At 41.1% G+C, this 14,228-nt stretch overlaps 1 protein-coding gene and 1 long non-coding RNA gene across 5 annotated transcripts in view; one reads left to right on the top strand and one right to left on the bottom strand.

Annotated features, from left to right (window-relative positions):
- SHROOM2 (shroom family member 2) overlaps window positions 1–13,569 on the top strand; it is a 104,548-nt gene extending 90,979 nt beyond the window's left edge. For 3 of the 4 annotated variants that reach the window (XM_081858655.1, XM_081858654.1, XM_081858657.1), the window contains 6 exons: window positions 842–919; window positions 2,152–2,913; window positions 4,337–4,888; window positions 7,405–7,579; window positions 9,522–9,794; window positions 10,746–13,569. In XM_081858655.1, coding sequence (XP_081714781.1) covers window positions 842–919; window positions 2,152–2,913; window positions 4,337–4,888; window positions 7,405–7,579; window positions 9,522–9,794; window positions 10,746–11,012 — 2,107 coding nt within the window. In that variant the 3' untranslated portion in view covers window positions 11,013–13,569. The remainder of the gene's footprint in view (window positions 1–841; window positions 920–2,151; window positions 2,914–4,336; window positions 4,889–7,404; window positions 7,580–9,521; window positions 9,795–10,745) is intronic. The other variant, XM_081858656.1, reaches the window with a different exon arrangement.
- The window catches only part of LOC309340199, a 186,286-nt gene that overhangs the window by 115,845 nt on the left and 56,213 nt on the right, over window positions 1–14,228 (bottom strand). The window lies entirely within an intron of this gene.

The raw sequence follows: 14,228 nt of genomic DNA, 5'->3' as shown, positions 1-14,228 counted from the left end.
CCCAGAAAAGCATAGCAAACTCTTTGAGGGAGGTAAGAAGTGATGAATTAGATCACTGTTCGACCTTGGTTGATACACTGTTTACCTAAAATAGCCAGACAGGTAATTCAGAAAATTCAGCGCTAAACACAATACCTAAGCCTGCCTTAAGCAATTTGATGTTAATAGCAGACATGCTAAGGATATATCACACCCTCTAGCCCTTGATATTCCTATCATCCACATATCAATCTAAATCTTTTTGCATTTATATTAGTTGCCACCACAATTGGCATTTCTCTTTAATTTTCAGAGTGATTGCTAACAGCACGCTACAGGATATACAGGCAACCCACATAAATGACGCTGGAATAATCCCAAAAGTAACTTCGATGTTTTAATGTGCCTTATTTGCATTAAAAACATTTTAAATTGTCACCCAGAGTAGCATCTGGAGTTTGCTTTTGTGAGAAGGCATTTTTCAGATGCAGAGTCTTATAGGAATGCTAAGGTATTTGGAATGCGAGCAGCATCCTTGAACATATATTTTAACTAATATGTAATAATGGTTTATAGTTATTTCACTTATTTCTGGGTGCCATGAACCAGTATTCTTTCCAGAACAGCAAGAGTAGTTCTGACGTTAATTCAATAAATATAGACCTGTATAATTTAGCTTTAATTAATGATGGTAGATTTAAGTAAAATCATGGCTTTCTATAAGATTTCCTTCAGCATCCACAGTCCAGTCATAGAATTTCAACATATGTGTTTAGTTCATTAAGTGAAACTGTGTAGACTATTGCACTTGCTCTGTAAATAAGAAGCAGAATTCCTAAAGACTCCTGCTTTTCTGTTTCAGCTTCTTTTCTACTCTCACAGTATCTCTCCAGCCTTCTCTAATCAGAGAGCAAACCTGCCTTCTTGCTGGTTCTCAGAGGTACTTCTGCTTGCTTCTAATTCTTTAATTCTTGAAGAAGAAAAAACACCACTGTTTGACCATACACTGTACATTTTTAAAGGGCCAATTCAGTCCTTTAAAACATGCTGAGACCTGGCTGTCTTTGGCCTTGGTGCACCTCCTGTTCCGACTGATCCCCCACCTAAGCATTCCCCTCCAAATCTTCAATCTCTGCTATCTCCTCCTCCCTCTTCCTTCTCAAGTCTTCCATCCTGTTCTCCATCCCCTGTACTGTGCACTGTCTCCTTGTCAACTTCCTCCTTTTCTGTCTCTTTCTTGCCCCTGCTTGCCATCAATAGTTACCTCCATTTGGGTTGTTCCTTCAGACAAAGCTTCCTCCCCTGTTGTTCATCCCTGAGCCCATTTCAGTGAACCAGAGTATACCTTGGGGGTTACTGCCTCATCCCAAATGGCTCTCTTTAACCACAGTAACATTCAGTAGAGGTCAATTGGTCTTCTTACTCAAATGCTGCCATATCTTGTTGCCTCCTTCTGCACAATACTTATATTTTCTTTGCTTTATTCAACCCTTTCAGCACCATCTCAAAGTGTAGTATAACCTAGCTGTCCGAATTTTTTCCTAGAAAAAAAAAGGAAGGGGGAAGATGGCAATATTTGTTTTAAATATCATTATATAATTGGATACTGAGCCCATTAATCAATGAGAACCAGGCAGTTTGTGCATAATTCTATACACGCAACCACCTCCACAAGCAAAAGAGGGGGAAATTCTGTATTTCTTAGTTGTATACCTCCCCAAGTTAACTCACTTTGCATGGTACAACATAACTTGAATGTGCCCTGACACTGTGTTTTGATTTTATTAGAAATCCCATATATTTTCTTGCAGCTTTTGTATAAGTAGCATGGTGCTGTTTATAAGTAATTGAGGAAAGTACAGTGGTACCTTGGTTTTCAAATATAATCTGTTCCGGAAGACTGTTTGACTTCTAAAATGTTTGAAAACCAAGAACTCAATACGGAAGCCTCAAAACGTACAGAAAACTCAAACAGGAAGCCGCCTCTGAAGTTTGAAGCATTTACCTCTGGGTTTTCGGCGTATGAAAACTGAAACGTTTGGCTTCTGAGATGCTTGAAAACTGAGGTACCACTATATATCATCATCTTTGGCGTTTGAAGGTACATGGTACACTTGTAGTGATGCTCAGGGAATGGCTAAACAACTGTGATTCTCCCCTTTGTTTTTCTAGACCAGCTGACACAGGGTACTCAGAATTCCGTCCAGAAGAGCCTGCCGCTCAGCAGGATTACAGCTTAGGAAACAAATGGAAATTGTCTGCTAGGCCCTCACATGCAGTACAGGCTACACTTGCTTCTCAGGGGAGCCGAGGTAGATCTGGGACACTGCCTAGTGATTACAGATACTCACAGGAAAATGTGAGGGAGAAAAACAAAGATTACAGTGCGCTGCCTCTTGCTATTTCTGAGCTGCAAATATCCAACGGGGACCGCTTCTGCCCACCACAAGTCAGAGGAGAGGGAAGCCTGCAGGAAGATCCAGCGCTGCTGAGTAAGAAACATGGGCCTGTGCCCCAGAGGCCTTCCCCTTCAAAACGAGAGAATAAATACAGGCGACAAGACAATTCTTCAGCGTCACTTGCTGCTTCCTCAGAGTCTTCACTGACAGCGCCCAGCAAGCCAGCTCATTCCCATTCTGCCATTGCTGCCAGTGCAGTTGAGGTTAACGTGTCTCCTTCTCAGACTCCTGTAAAGGTTTTTGAAAAATTGAAAAGCGCTGAGCTGCCCGAGCCTCGCCAGTCAGTGCCCATCGAGAATGTTTGCCAGCACTTAGAAGAAAAAGCACGCCTCAAACCTGAACCTGGTCCATCTTCAACTTATCGCTACCATTTGAAACCAGGAATGGAGACCTCAAGGTCCCCTTCTCCACAATTTGCTCCACAGAAGTTGACGGATAAGCCTCCTGTGGCTGTTCAGGATGAGAATCCCACAAGGTAAGGCAGTTTTACATGAATTGTTAACCATCTTGTCTTAAGATTTACATTGACATGATTATTGCCCTTAATTAATTATTGTTACCTGTAGCCTGCTCAGCTGCAGCAGTGAATTTATGCCAACAGGGTGGTGACCACTTTTTTGTCTACTGATTTCCTCCTATGGAATTTTGTATGAATGAATGTTGTAGAGTCATACCTTGGATCCAAACAACCCCCAAAGTGATTGTTCCAGTTTGCAAACATTCTTTGGAACCCGAATGTCCGAAGGGGCTTCCACAGCTTCTAATTGGCTGCAGGAGCTTATTGCAGTCAATCAGAAGCCGTTCTTTGGTTTCCGAACATTATGGAAGTCGAACGATTCCGTGTGACTTCCAAGGTACAACTATATTTCACATTCACCTGGCTCTTCATTCATGGGTACTGCCGCCCATAAATCATCTGCAAATAAACACCGTGCAACTTATTTATTTTATCTTTCAAATGGAGCTATCAGTCCAATCCTTTTTTATTCTTAGCTATGCATACTGAGTAAATCTCAGTGTCTCTTGAGTTTTCAGACATTCACAAAACTTGTCTGGGATTGTCAACATCAAATGTGAATGTTGGCTGTCACCAAATGTCAGACATTCAGTTTAATTTGTCAAACATTCAATGCAAAATATGCTGGCAAGCACATAACTTTACTCTTATTTAGATTAAATGTTCAAAACTGATAAATGTAGAGAAGTAAATTTATCATACTGTGTTTAATTCCTTTCTATATTTGCAGTATTTGCATGCAAAGATAGTGACCTTATATTGATAAATAAGTGCCTCATAGATCACATATGTCTCAAGGACATGACCGTGCTGTGCCAGCATTGGGCAATATTTCTGATCTTCAAGATAGGCACTGACAATATGGCCCAATAAATGATCTGCATCAATGTAGCTATAGCAACATGCTGCATATATCAGAATAGATCATATCTGTTGTAATGCTGCTTGCAAACCACAAATCCATTTATGAATGGCTGCTGTGGTTTTTCAGCTGTGTCGTCATCTGTGCTGGCATAACTGGCTTAAAATACCCAAAGCACTGAATGCTTACAAATAAATGAAAAGTTGGCAATCTTGTGCTCACTTATTTAATGTTATTGGGGCAAACATCCAAGTTATGTGGAATTGTTTGAAAAGCACAGGTCCCATTACTGATCCTTGGGGTATTCCACTTTCTGCATCCCTCCATCTAGAGAACTCTCCATTTATGCCTACTTCCTGCTTCCTGCTGCCTAACCAATTGAAAGGAAAGGAAGGGTAAAACTTTGATGTGTTGTTTGCTCCTTACATTTGACGGTCCCTATATATTTCCCTAAATATCTTGCACAAAATAAATGTGATGGGCCATTTTGAGCCGTTAACGTTGTTCTCTTTTCTCAAGAATCGAAAGAGTGATGGATAACAACACAACTGTGAAGATGGTTCCCATAAAGATTGTACATTCTGAGAGCCACGCAGAGAAGGAAAGTAGGCAGAACCTTGTGAGCACCATTGAACTTCCTGCTTTGCCAAGCGGCTTGGAGAAGGACCAGATTAAAACTCTCAGCACTTCTGAACAGTCCTACTCCCGTTTCTGTGCTTACACGAGGCAGGGGGTGGAGCCAGAGCCTGAGAACAAAAGCCTTCTCCCTTGTTTGCAGCCCGCCGAAGCGCCTGGGAACAACACAAAGGACAGTGATACTTCTGCCCATGCAGTCAGCTATATGAGGGCCAAAGAAAAGACCATGGAAGACTGGAAGTCGGAAGAGCTGGCCAGAGAGATTGTGGGCAAGGATAAGTCACTAGCGGATATTCTGGACCCAAATGCGAAAATAAAAACTACAATGGACCTGATGGTGGGAATATTTCCGAAAGATGAACATCTCTTGGAAGAAGCCCAGCAACGCAGAAAGCTGCTTCTAAAAAACCCTTCACCAAAAACTGCAGAGGACAAGTGAGTAGATATATATTAACCTTAAGCCTTTTCTCCTTTCCTTTGCCCAATGTGTGCATTTGATCGGCTTATTTTCTGTTTAGAAAGAGGGACTTTTATAATATAAATGCAAATCAAGATGTGTCCTTGTGGGTTCGTATAGTCCAATACACTTTTTTGAAGCAGCAAAATGTCTCCAGTAAGCTCACAAACAGGGCATGAATTTCTGCAACCTTCATCGGTGGTTTGCAGTTCTTTGGTTGTTTCTGGAAAATGCAGATAGTGGTGGCCTGCCATAATTTGACAGGAATGTTGGTCCAAAGAACAGGGGCAGTTACACTAAAAGCCCTGCTCTGTGTTACTGTGAAGTGGGCTTCTGATATCTTTGAAAGTTGTAGAGGAGAAGCTGTCACATAGACTGCAGTGAGTGGGTATATAAGTTGGTCTATAAAGTATCCTGGCTATGCCTTAAAGAAGGATCGAACATTTTTTATGTATGCAACAACGGCAGCAAGGATTCTTATTGCAAAAAACTGGAAAACTCAAGATCTACCCACACTGGAAGAGTGGCAGATGCAGCTGATGGACTATATGCAACTGGCCGAGATGACCGCCAGAATCCGTGATCTGGGAGAAGAGAAGATGGAGGAAGACTGGGAGAAATTTAAGATGTATCTACAAAAACATTGTAATTTGGTTGAATGTTAAGAAGGATGCTAGATTATAAAAAATTGGCCACCACTAAACTAGATTTAAATTTGATGATAAGTGAGACTAAAGAAAATATAAAAGTTTTTTGGAAGAAGTGCTAGATTATATTTGAATGAGTGGACATGAGATTGTAAACAAGTTGATAATTTGTTTGGAAAAAAATTTTAACGATGTAAATGGGAGCGGGAGACGTGAGGGAGTCCAAAGAAGTGTTGAAATTGTTGTAAAAGAAGTAAGATTGTTTATTATGTGCGCATTTATATTTAAAAACCTTAATAAATATTTATTAAAATATATATATATATATATAAAGTATCCTGGCTATGAGCTGTATAGGAGCCTATAGATTAGTGCCAGCAACTCGAACATAGCCCAGTAGCAGCCTGGCCATAACTTGCAAACATGCTGTTATATGCTATTTGCTGTTGACAGCTACATTCTACACAGAGACAACACTGTTACTTGACATTTTATGTAGCAGTGGAAGTTTATTAATTTGCTTGGTCATTAATGACATTTTTATATATCCTCTTTCTGTCAGTAGATTTCACAGTTTGAAAGAGGGGTGGGAATCTCCAGGCTGTGGACCTGATAAGACCCACCATGGGTCTCAATTTAGATCTACCAAGACCCAGTAGGGAAAATGGAGTCTTTATCTCCTTCCTGCCCACCTGATAGTTCCTCTTATGGTGTTGCCTATTTGGGTCCAGCTTATCCAAGGGGGTGAAGCCAGACAACAGTGTGTCTTATCTTCGGCAGAAGTTCAAAGAGTTGTAGGTCCTGTTGAGTTTTCTCAAGTCTTTCCTCAGACTGGTGTGACTCTTGGTAGGCTGCCTAGTCCCATTCTAAATGTTTACCTTTGGGGGAAGGGATGTAAACCACCTTGATCAAATAGGCAGCAACCAGTTTGCAAATTCTATAAATCTTATTTGACAAAACCCTGTGTATGCATGTTTATTTGGGAGTAAAGCCAAGTGGATTCAGTGGGACTTACCTTGAACTAAACATGCATAGGATCCGGCTGCAAATTAGCCAATTGCAATTTAGCTTTACTGTCGGGTAATAGCTAGCACATTCTGTTTTCCGAGGTTTGTTCTTGGCTACAGCTAGTGTTGAGTGAAGAGAGTGCTTATCTTGGAGTCCTTGTTCAGACAACACCCTAAACCAAATCTTGCAAAAAGGGCTAGGGAGGAGCACAGAGCCTGCACATTCACATCACCTTGCTGAGGTTTGCATTAGCTTAGCATTTTGCGCAAACCTGCTCATAGTGCCTTCCCTATCTTATTTTCAAAATGGCAATGAAATAGGTTTTCCAAAAGGTTGCGTTCAGTAGCAGGACCCTTTTAAGGCTTGCAATTTAAGCATTAGAACTGTGGATAATGAAACAAGAGCAGCTGTGTTTTTCACTAAAAGTTATGCTTATGGGATTATATAGTCAGGTCTAATGAGAGCCCCAAAGAGGTTTAAACATTACCTTCCTGCCACTGGCCATATAATCAAGGATACAGTGTGGAAATCTAAACACTGACAAGGGAGCATCAATTAAGGGGCAAAATGGAAATCAGCATTTTCAGGCAATGATTTTGGCAGTTTCTTTTAATTGCCCGTCTCTTTAGCTAGGGTCTGAGAGTGCCAGAATGATATGGTTATTTCATGCTAGACATTAGCCCCTGCAATAGCCCCAGGGTGAAAGAGCCTTTCTCGAAGCCCTACAATTTACTTGCTGCAAACAGCGTTTCAAAATGATTACTGTCCTTCTTTCAATGTGCAGAATGTCAGGAAGCGAATTAAAATTGGGTGTTGCTCTTTTTTTCACCTTGGCTTAGGAAAGAGGAGCAGCCCCTGCCTTCAGCTATCCCCTTGACAACCAATTCCACTTACTACAGCACATCTGCACCCAAGGCAGAACTGCTGAACAAAATGAAGGACATGCAGCAGCAACAGCAGCAGCAAAGTGAGGATTCTGAGGATGAGCTAGACCATGATTTATCTGAGAAGAAGGTAAGATTGCATTTCTTTTTTAAAAAACCAACCCATGCTGTTAAAATCCATGCTGCTAGAGCCGTCTAGTAGATCTCCACTGCAGCCAGCCCAGCCAAAAGCAAATGTGGCCAGGCCAGAAGCTGTGTGACAGCATAGGAGCTGGCAAGCTCTCATCGCAACTCACAAAAGATGGGTGGTAAAGGTTTCTCTCAGACGGAATGAAAGCTATAGGACAACCAGCTGGAGAGTGGGCAGTGGGTAAGGTTTCAATTAAACAGATATGCCATGTAGGAGAACAGGAAGCCACCTTATTTATGTCCAATCAGTCTATTATTCTATATAGTGCATCTCTGTCTACTCAGAATGGCAGGTTCTTGGAACTGGGTGCAGAGGTTGCTTCGCTCACACTCCTTACAACATTTTAAACCGGAGATACCAGGAGCTGAGTCTGGGACCTCCTGTAAGGAATGTAGCTCTGCACTGAGCTGTGTTCCCCTGCCTAAATGCAGAAGGGGGGTGGTAATGTTAGGAGTCCTTTCCTCACTTCACTCATATGTCAGGAGGAGCAATTGACTGAACAGCAGCTGGCTTTTGTATTGGACAAGCCAACTTCACAACGCAACACGGTGGGCAAGACACGCAGCAGCACTGCGCAGAAGAAACATGGTCCATAAAGTACAAGTACATATCTGGAGATGACAATCTATTTATCTGATGTAGGTATCTTGACACCTACACACACAAACACACAACACTGCCATTTCATAATAAACCAGTTCTGGTTAGATTTCAAAATCTTGATTGAATGTAGATTTATGGGTTTCCTGGAACCAAGCCAGGTCTGAGAGAACACAGCTCTAAAGTCTCTCAGCTCCTTTACTCTGGGGCTCATAAAAAGGGAGACTTGCCTCATAATTGGCTGGGGCTTTCCTCTGGCAAAAACATTAAGGCCCTTCTGAGGGCCTGGCTCAACTGCTGTTTACATTATTGCTTATCCTAGGCAATGAGATGTGTATTCTCTGCTTAAATGGGTGTTCCTTCAGGCCAAGTGCAAAGGTTGTTCATTCAAGCTTTGGCAACCAGAAACGCAGCTCTCCTCCAGTTTGGGTTCTTAATGCACCTTCTCCCCTCCAATAATGAGGAACCTGGGAATGTGCCTCGATGCACCTACGTATGCAGCATTTTTTTCTTAACATAGGTGAAGTGACCAGAGATGTCCTTCAGATGTATCTGCAGCCGGGCGGGGGGGGGGGGCATTTTCCATGAAGCAAGCCCTCCTGGATGGGATCTGCATCTCTCCCTCCATCTGGTGTGCCAGTCAGATGCAGCTCCCACCTGCATGGGATTGCCTCATGGGAAAACAACTCCCAGCTCCAGGTGATTGTAGGTATGTCTGAAGTAAGTCTGAAGATGATATCAAGTCAAAAATGTGAAGTTGGCAGTGAAACCATGGGAACTGGTTGGTGTGGTCTTGTGTCTTGACAAAGAAGACAATTGCTTTTTTTACTAACCAACAATGCAACTTAGGCAAGAATAACTGAAATATGCATGTGATGCCTTGGATGTAGAATCTAAACAACTTTCTTACAAATAGGAGCCGGAGGCATTGGAATTGCTACACCTGACTTCACTTTTGCAAATATCCTCAAAAGGAAGCATGTAGGAGATATCACAAGAGCACATTGCAAGAGTTCCCTGGGAGAGGGATTGGTTATTAAAGCACTCTGGGAATTGTAGTGCTGTGAGGGAAACGGGTCTCCTAAGAACTCTCAGTTCCCTTAATGAACTACAGTTCCAGGATTCTTTGGGAAAGCCATGGCTGTTCAAATTGTTATGATACTGCTCTAAAAATGTGGTATTTCGGAGTGAAATGGGGCTGGGGAGGTTCAATTGTGATTGCGTCCGTTATGCCAAATAAATTGAGCTTACTCCCCCCCCCCCTTTTTTTCCCGCCCCGTAGCAAGAACTTATAGATAGCATAAGTCGAAAGCTGCAAGTGTTGCGGGAAGCTCGTGAGACACTCCTGGAAGACATTCAGGCCAACAATATGCTTGGAGATGAAGTGGAGGCCATTGTCAAAGAGGTCTGCAAATCCAATGAGTTTGACAAGTTCCGGATGTTTATTGGGGACCTGGATAAAGTGGTCAACCTCCTGCTGTCACTCTCTGGCCGTCTGGCCCGAGTAGAAAATGCACTAAACAACTTGGATGAAAATGCCTCTCCTGAAGAGCGGGTAAGTCTTGTGGTTTTTTTAAAGAGCTCATGTCTAATGTTGCTCTCTTGATGGCAAGTAGATTTCTTCAGTGACAATAGCTGACCTTAAGATTAAAAAAATAAAACAAAACCCCCCCAACAAGGATATCCAAAGCAAAAAAGCTAGCCAAAGACCACAAAGAAGACACATGTGGCAGAGGGGGTAGCGATTCCAAGATTTTGAGACAAGCTGAGACATAGAAGAATCATTCCAAGTTTCAAAATGTCTTGGTGAATATGATGATGTTCTAAAAGGTGCTCTGCAATTTGCCTATGAGATGTGCTTAGATTTTACTAGCATTCTTCCTTTAGAGCAAGGAAATTAAAATGTTCACCATGTGACTCAAGGAACTAAAACTGAAAACTAAAAGCCTGTGTTTCTATATAGCTCCTAAAACTTGTTCCATTCTGCCTTGCCTTTCTTTGATCTCTCTTGTGATCCTGTGAGCATCACCTTTCGGCCCTTCTCTGTTCCACAACCACAGCCTATATTACTGTCCTATTGCTGGCCTCCGCAGTTTTTCTTTCCCCAATATAAGGGGCTCAAATTGATTACAGTTTATTTAACTGACGTTTATAAGCCCATCAGTACTTAATAACCTCTTCCTCTGTTTTCCCCCCCTGAAAGCCTCATGATTTTGCACAAGTAAACATGTGCGCAAAAGAGAGAATTAAGCACTGGGTGTTTCTCTAAGCTTAGGAGTAAGCAGGGTGGTGGTGTTTTGTTTTTAAAGGGGTTTTTCAAGTCCTGTTGATGCCATCTTTGTAATCATGCACATTTCATATCTGCACTATGCTCTCTCTGTACGCTCTCAGTGAGTAGGTTTCGTAGCAGATTTTATTACAACCATGTAGCAGTGAGATCAGGCTGACTTACCTGCCAAATTGCACCTGAAATGACCTGGAATGGTTTTGCTCTCTCCCCCTCAAGCGGATCCTGGTGGAGAAGAAGAAGCTGCTCACACAGCAGCACGAAGATGCGAAGGAACTGAAGGAGAACCTGGACCGAAGGGAACGCATTGTCTTTGACATTTTGGCCAACTACCTGAGCGACGAGAGCCTTGCCGATTATGAGCATTTTGTCAAAATGAAGTCCGCCCTCATAATCGAACAGCGAGAACTGGAGGACAAAATCAAACTTGGGGAGGAGCAGCTGAAGTGTCTGACTGATAGCCTTCAACCTGACAGGCCCAAATGACATTCACCCAAGGACTTTGGAAATCGAAACAATGTGGGTTTAGAAGTATAGAACTCCTCCGTTCACTAGGAGGAGCTGCTCAAAAGAAACAACAACAACAAGTCATAATAGCAATAATATTCAGGGGGAGGGGAATTGTTTCTGTGTGGGGTTATTTGCATTTCTAGAAACATTTCAAAGCCTCTCTGGCTTTCCTTTATCACACAGCCTTAGGAACCTCTCCAGACATTAGATTCTGTGCTTCAGATTCGGTATATTCAGGAATCTGCTGCAGTTGTGCATGAGTGCAGTTCTTTCTTTCTTTTTTAACAAAGAAAAAAAAAGTGTGTGGTTTCTTTTCAGATTCATATAGGTTGCTGTGGAGCCCTCAAAAACTTAACAATGAGGATTTTAGGAGACTTTTTGGGGAGGGAGCAGGATACAGCCATATCAAACAGACAGAACAGATTTAAACATGTTACCTGTCTAGTGTTGTATTCAGGTTGGTGAGATATAGTGACGTTTGCACATTTGATCTGCAATCCTATGCACACTTACCTGGGAGTAGGCCCCATTGAGCAAAGTGGGACTTACTTCTGAGTAAATACTCGCAAGATTCCACCGGCAGGTGCTATTTTGAAGAAGTGTTGCATAAGCTCTGCCTTTCCAAAAAAATTATGTCAATCCTGTTTGGATGAGTAGACCTTGGAACAACATATAATAAGCTACTTTCAAACACACCAGGAAACTGTGTGACTGTACATGGTTTTTAATGTCTCGGCGGGGTGGAACTTGCCATTATTATTATTTTCCATTTGAAGATAAAGTTGGAGAATTTTAGCCAGTCTTGTTCAACTCATTAATTATCATCTTCTCCACAGCACAAAGGCAATAATTTCATTCAGCTCAGCTGTCTTATATGAATGAAGTGTAACTAAGGGTCTGACTATAATATGCACAGGTCTGTAAATAAAAGGCAGAACTACTGCTACATTATGCTTGGTGCCATTTGCCAGGGATTCAGTGAATCGAACTACAAATTAGAAGATCATTCTGTATATCTTTCATTTGCACAAAGCTAACTGTGTGTTTTTTAATTTTATCATGTCCTTCGTGCCTAGGACTGCTGTTTGTCCAGCTTTTTCATGCCTCAACAAGAAGCATGATATCCATTTTACTGAAGTACATTGGAAACGTTCACTGTTATTACGTGAGTGTGTTCCCATTTTCATATTAACAAATATCCTTGCCACTATGGGACTTTATTTTCCACAAGGAGTGATGCATTAACACTGCCATCAATGGAAAAACATCTATCTATAAAAAGTCCCACTAAACTGTCCTTTACAAAACAAGAACGGTGGGATAACAAATGCTGATGTACTAATCTGCACAGTAAGTGTTCCCTCGTATTAGTGTACATATCTGATGGATAAAGGGAAATCATACTTGTTTATAGGCTGTTTTTAATTTATACTGAGAAAATGATTTACTCAGCACTTAAATCTTCAACTCCCCTGGCTGTAGTGCCCTCCCTAACAAGGGGAACTAATTTAAACATTACGAAAAAAGAATTCTCTTGACACTTGCCACTTGATTTGAGTGTAGGCAAAATATTTCCCTTCTACGGTTCTCAACGTTCAGGTACAATGCAGTCATAAATATAAGCAATGGTTGACTATACAGGGTCTTGGCATAATCACTTCTATGTAATCAAGTATTTCAAAGACAAATCCTAGAAGGGGGCTTTTCCCTGAGTTATCAGTGCTATTTCATACACTATAGGCCACTGGCCTGCACCGGGGTCATTCCTTTAGCCTTCTGCTGTACTAATGGGTCCTAAGTTTGTCTATACCGTTTAGAAGACATCTGATGAGTTACCAACATCATCAGATGCTGCTACATCCAACCAATATTACAGAAACGGATCCATTTTGTCTTGGAATCTTTTACCTGATCCTTAAATAAAGCCAAGCTAAGATAAATGATTCTTTGTACTTCAGTCAGCTGTGAGCTTTTACATGTCACTCTTTTTTTAAAAAAAGAGACTGTGATTCTGATTGTGTATGTGAACTCCAAATATAATTTCAGTATGTGTGTGCACAGTACTTTGAGTTAAATCATATTCTTATGAAGATAGCAATATGGAAATTGATGTATCATTATATATTATCCTTTTCATAATGTGATATTTAATCACTCCCCTTGCTTCTTCCTTTGTTCTTTATTGTTGCTGGCAGGCTCTCCGGAAGGGACCAGGAGTGAGATTCTCCCTACTGCTGTATATATTTCTATAAATAGCATTTTTGTTGCTTTGTAAGAGAGAGAGAGAAAACCTGGTGCTAATGTCTTGCCTCTGGCACCCATAAGTGAAGGATTCCTTTTTCCATCTTATGGGTCACTGCAGTTTTTAGAGCTTTTTTGTATTGTGGGAGGAAATAAAGTCTTTCCGATTTCTCCTGTGTCCCCCTTTAAGTTTTCAACCCTGAGTAAAAAGCATATAGAGATTTCTTTCTTGCTGCTTGAGTATAATAACATCATGCTTGACCAAGGGAAATAAACTGAATATTGTGTTTCAGTGTAACGAGTAATTTATTAATTTTAATAAGTTATCTACATAACGTTCAAATATACATAACCTGCTTTTCATAGAGGAATGTCCGTACCATTTTGGTGATGGTGTCTGAGTTGATTATCATGACCTTTTCCCAGTTCAGATCCATTTAAGTTTAGAATCCTTACCAAATTCAGCTTCCAAAAAGAAAGGATGGGGGGAATATAAAGCCAAGTTGTGTTAAGGTTCTCCCCCACCCCCCAATTGTGGAATAACGTGAGATTTCCCATATTTGGTGTTATTATACAGAATAGACACTAGAGGGAGAAAGAGTCAAATATAGGACAATGCCTGTAGATAAATGAAATTACGTATTTAGTTAGCTAAATGGGATAAATATTGGTCCCACTGAGTAACAGCTGACTGATTAATTTAATTTAGACTGCAATCCAATGCTCAACTGGACTCATTGAGACTAACTTCTGAGTAAACATGTATAGGATTGGGAGTGATTGATGTTTTTAAAAATCATCTACCGTTCCATAAAAAAAAATCTTAATAACCATATTAAAGCAATAAAGACATTACTATCAGCAGCATTATGAGAAAACAGCTGAGAATTCACAGTCAAGTGGCAGAAGAACAAAAATAAGAGATTTTAAAATTCCATATGGAGTAGCTTC

This window comes from Podarcis erhardii (genome assembly GCF_964252035.2).
Source record: "Podarcis erhardii genome assembly, chromosome: 4".
NCBI classification, from domain to species: Eukaryota; Metazoa; Chordata; class Lepidosauria; order Squamata; family Lacertidae; genus Podarcis; species Podarcis erhardii.
Note: the sequence above shows the minus strand (reverse complement) of the source record. Positions and strands in the feature narration are given on the sequence as shown.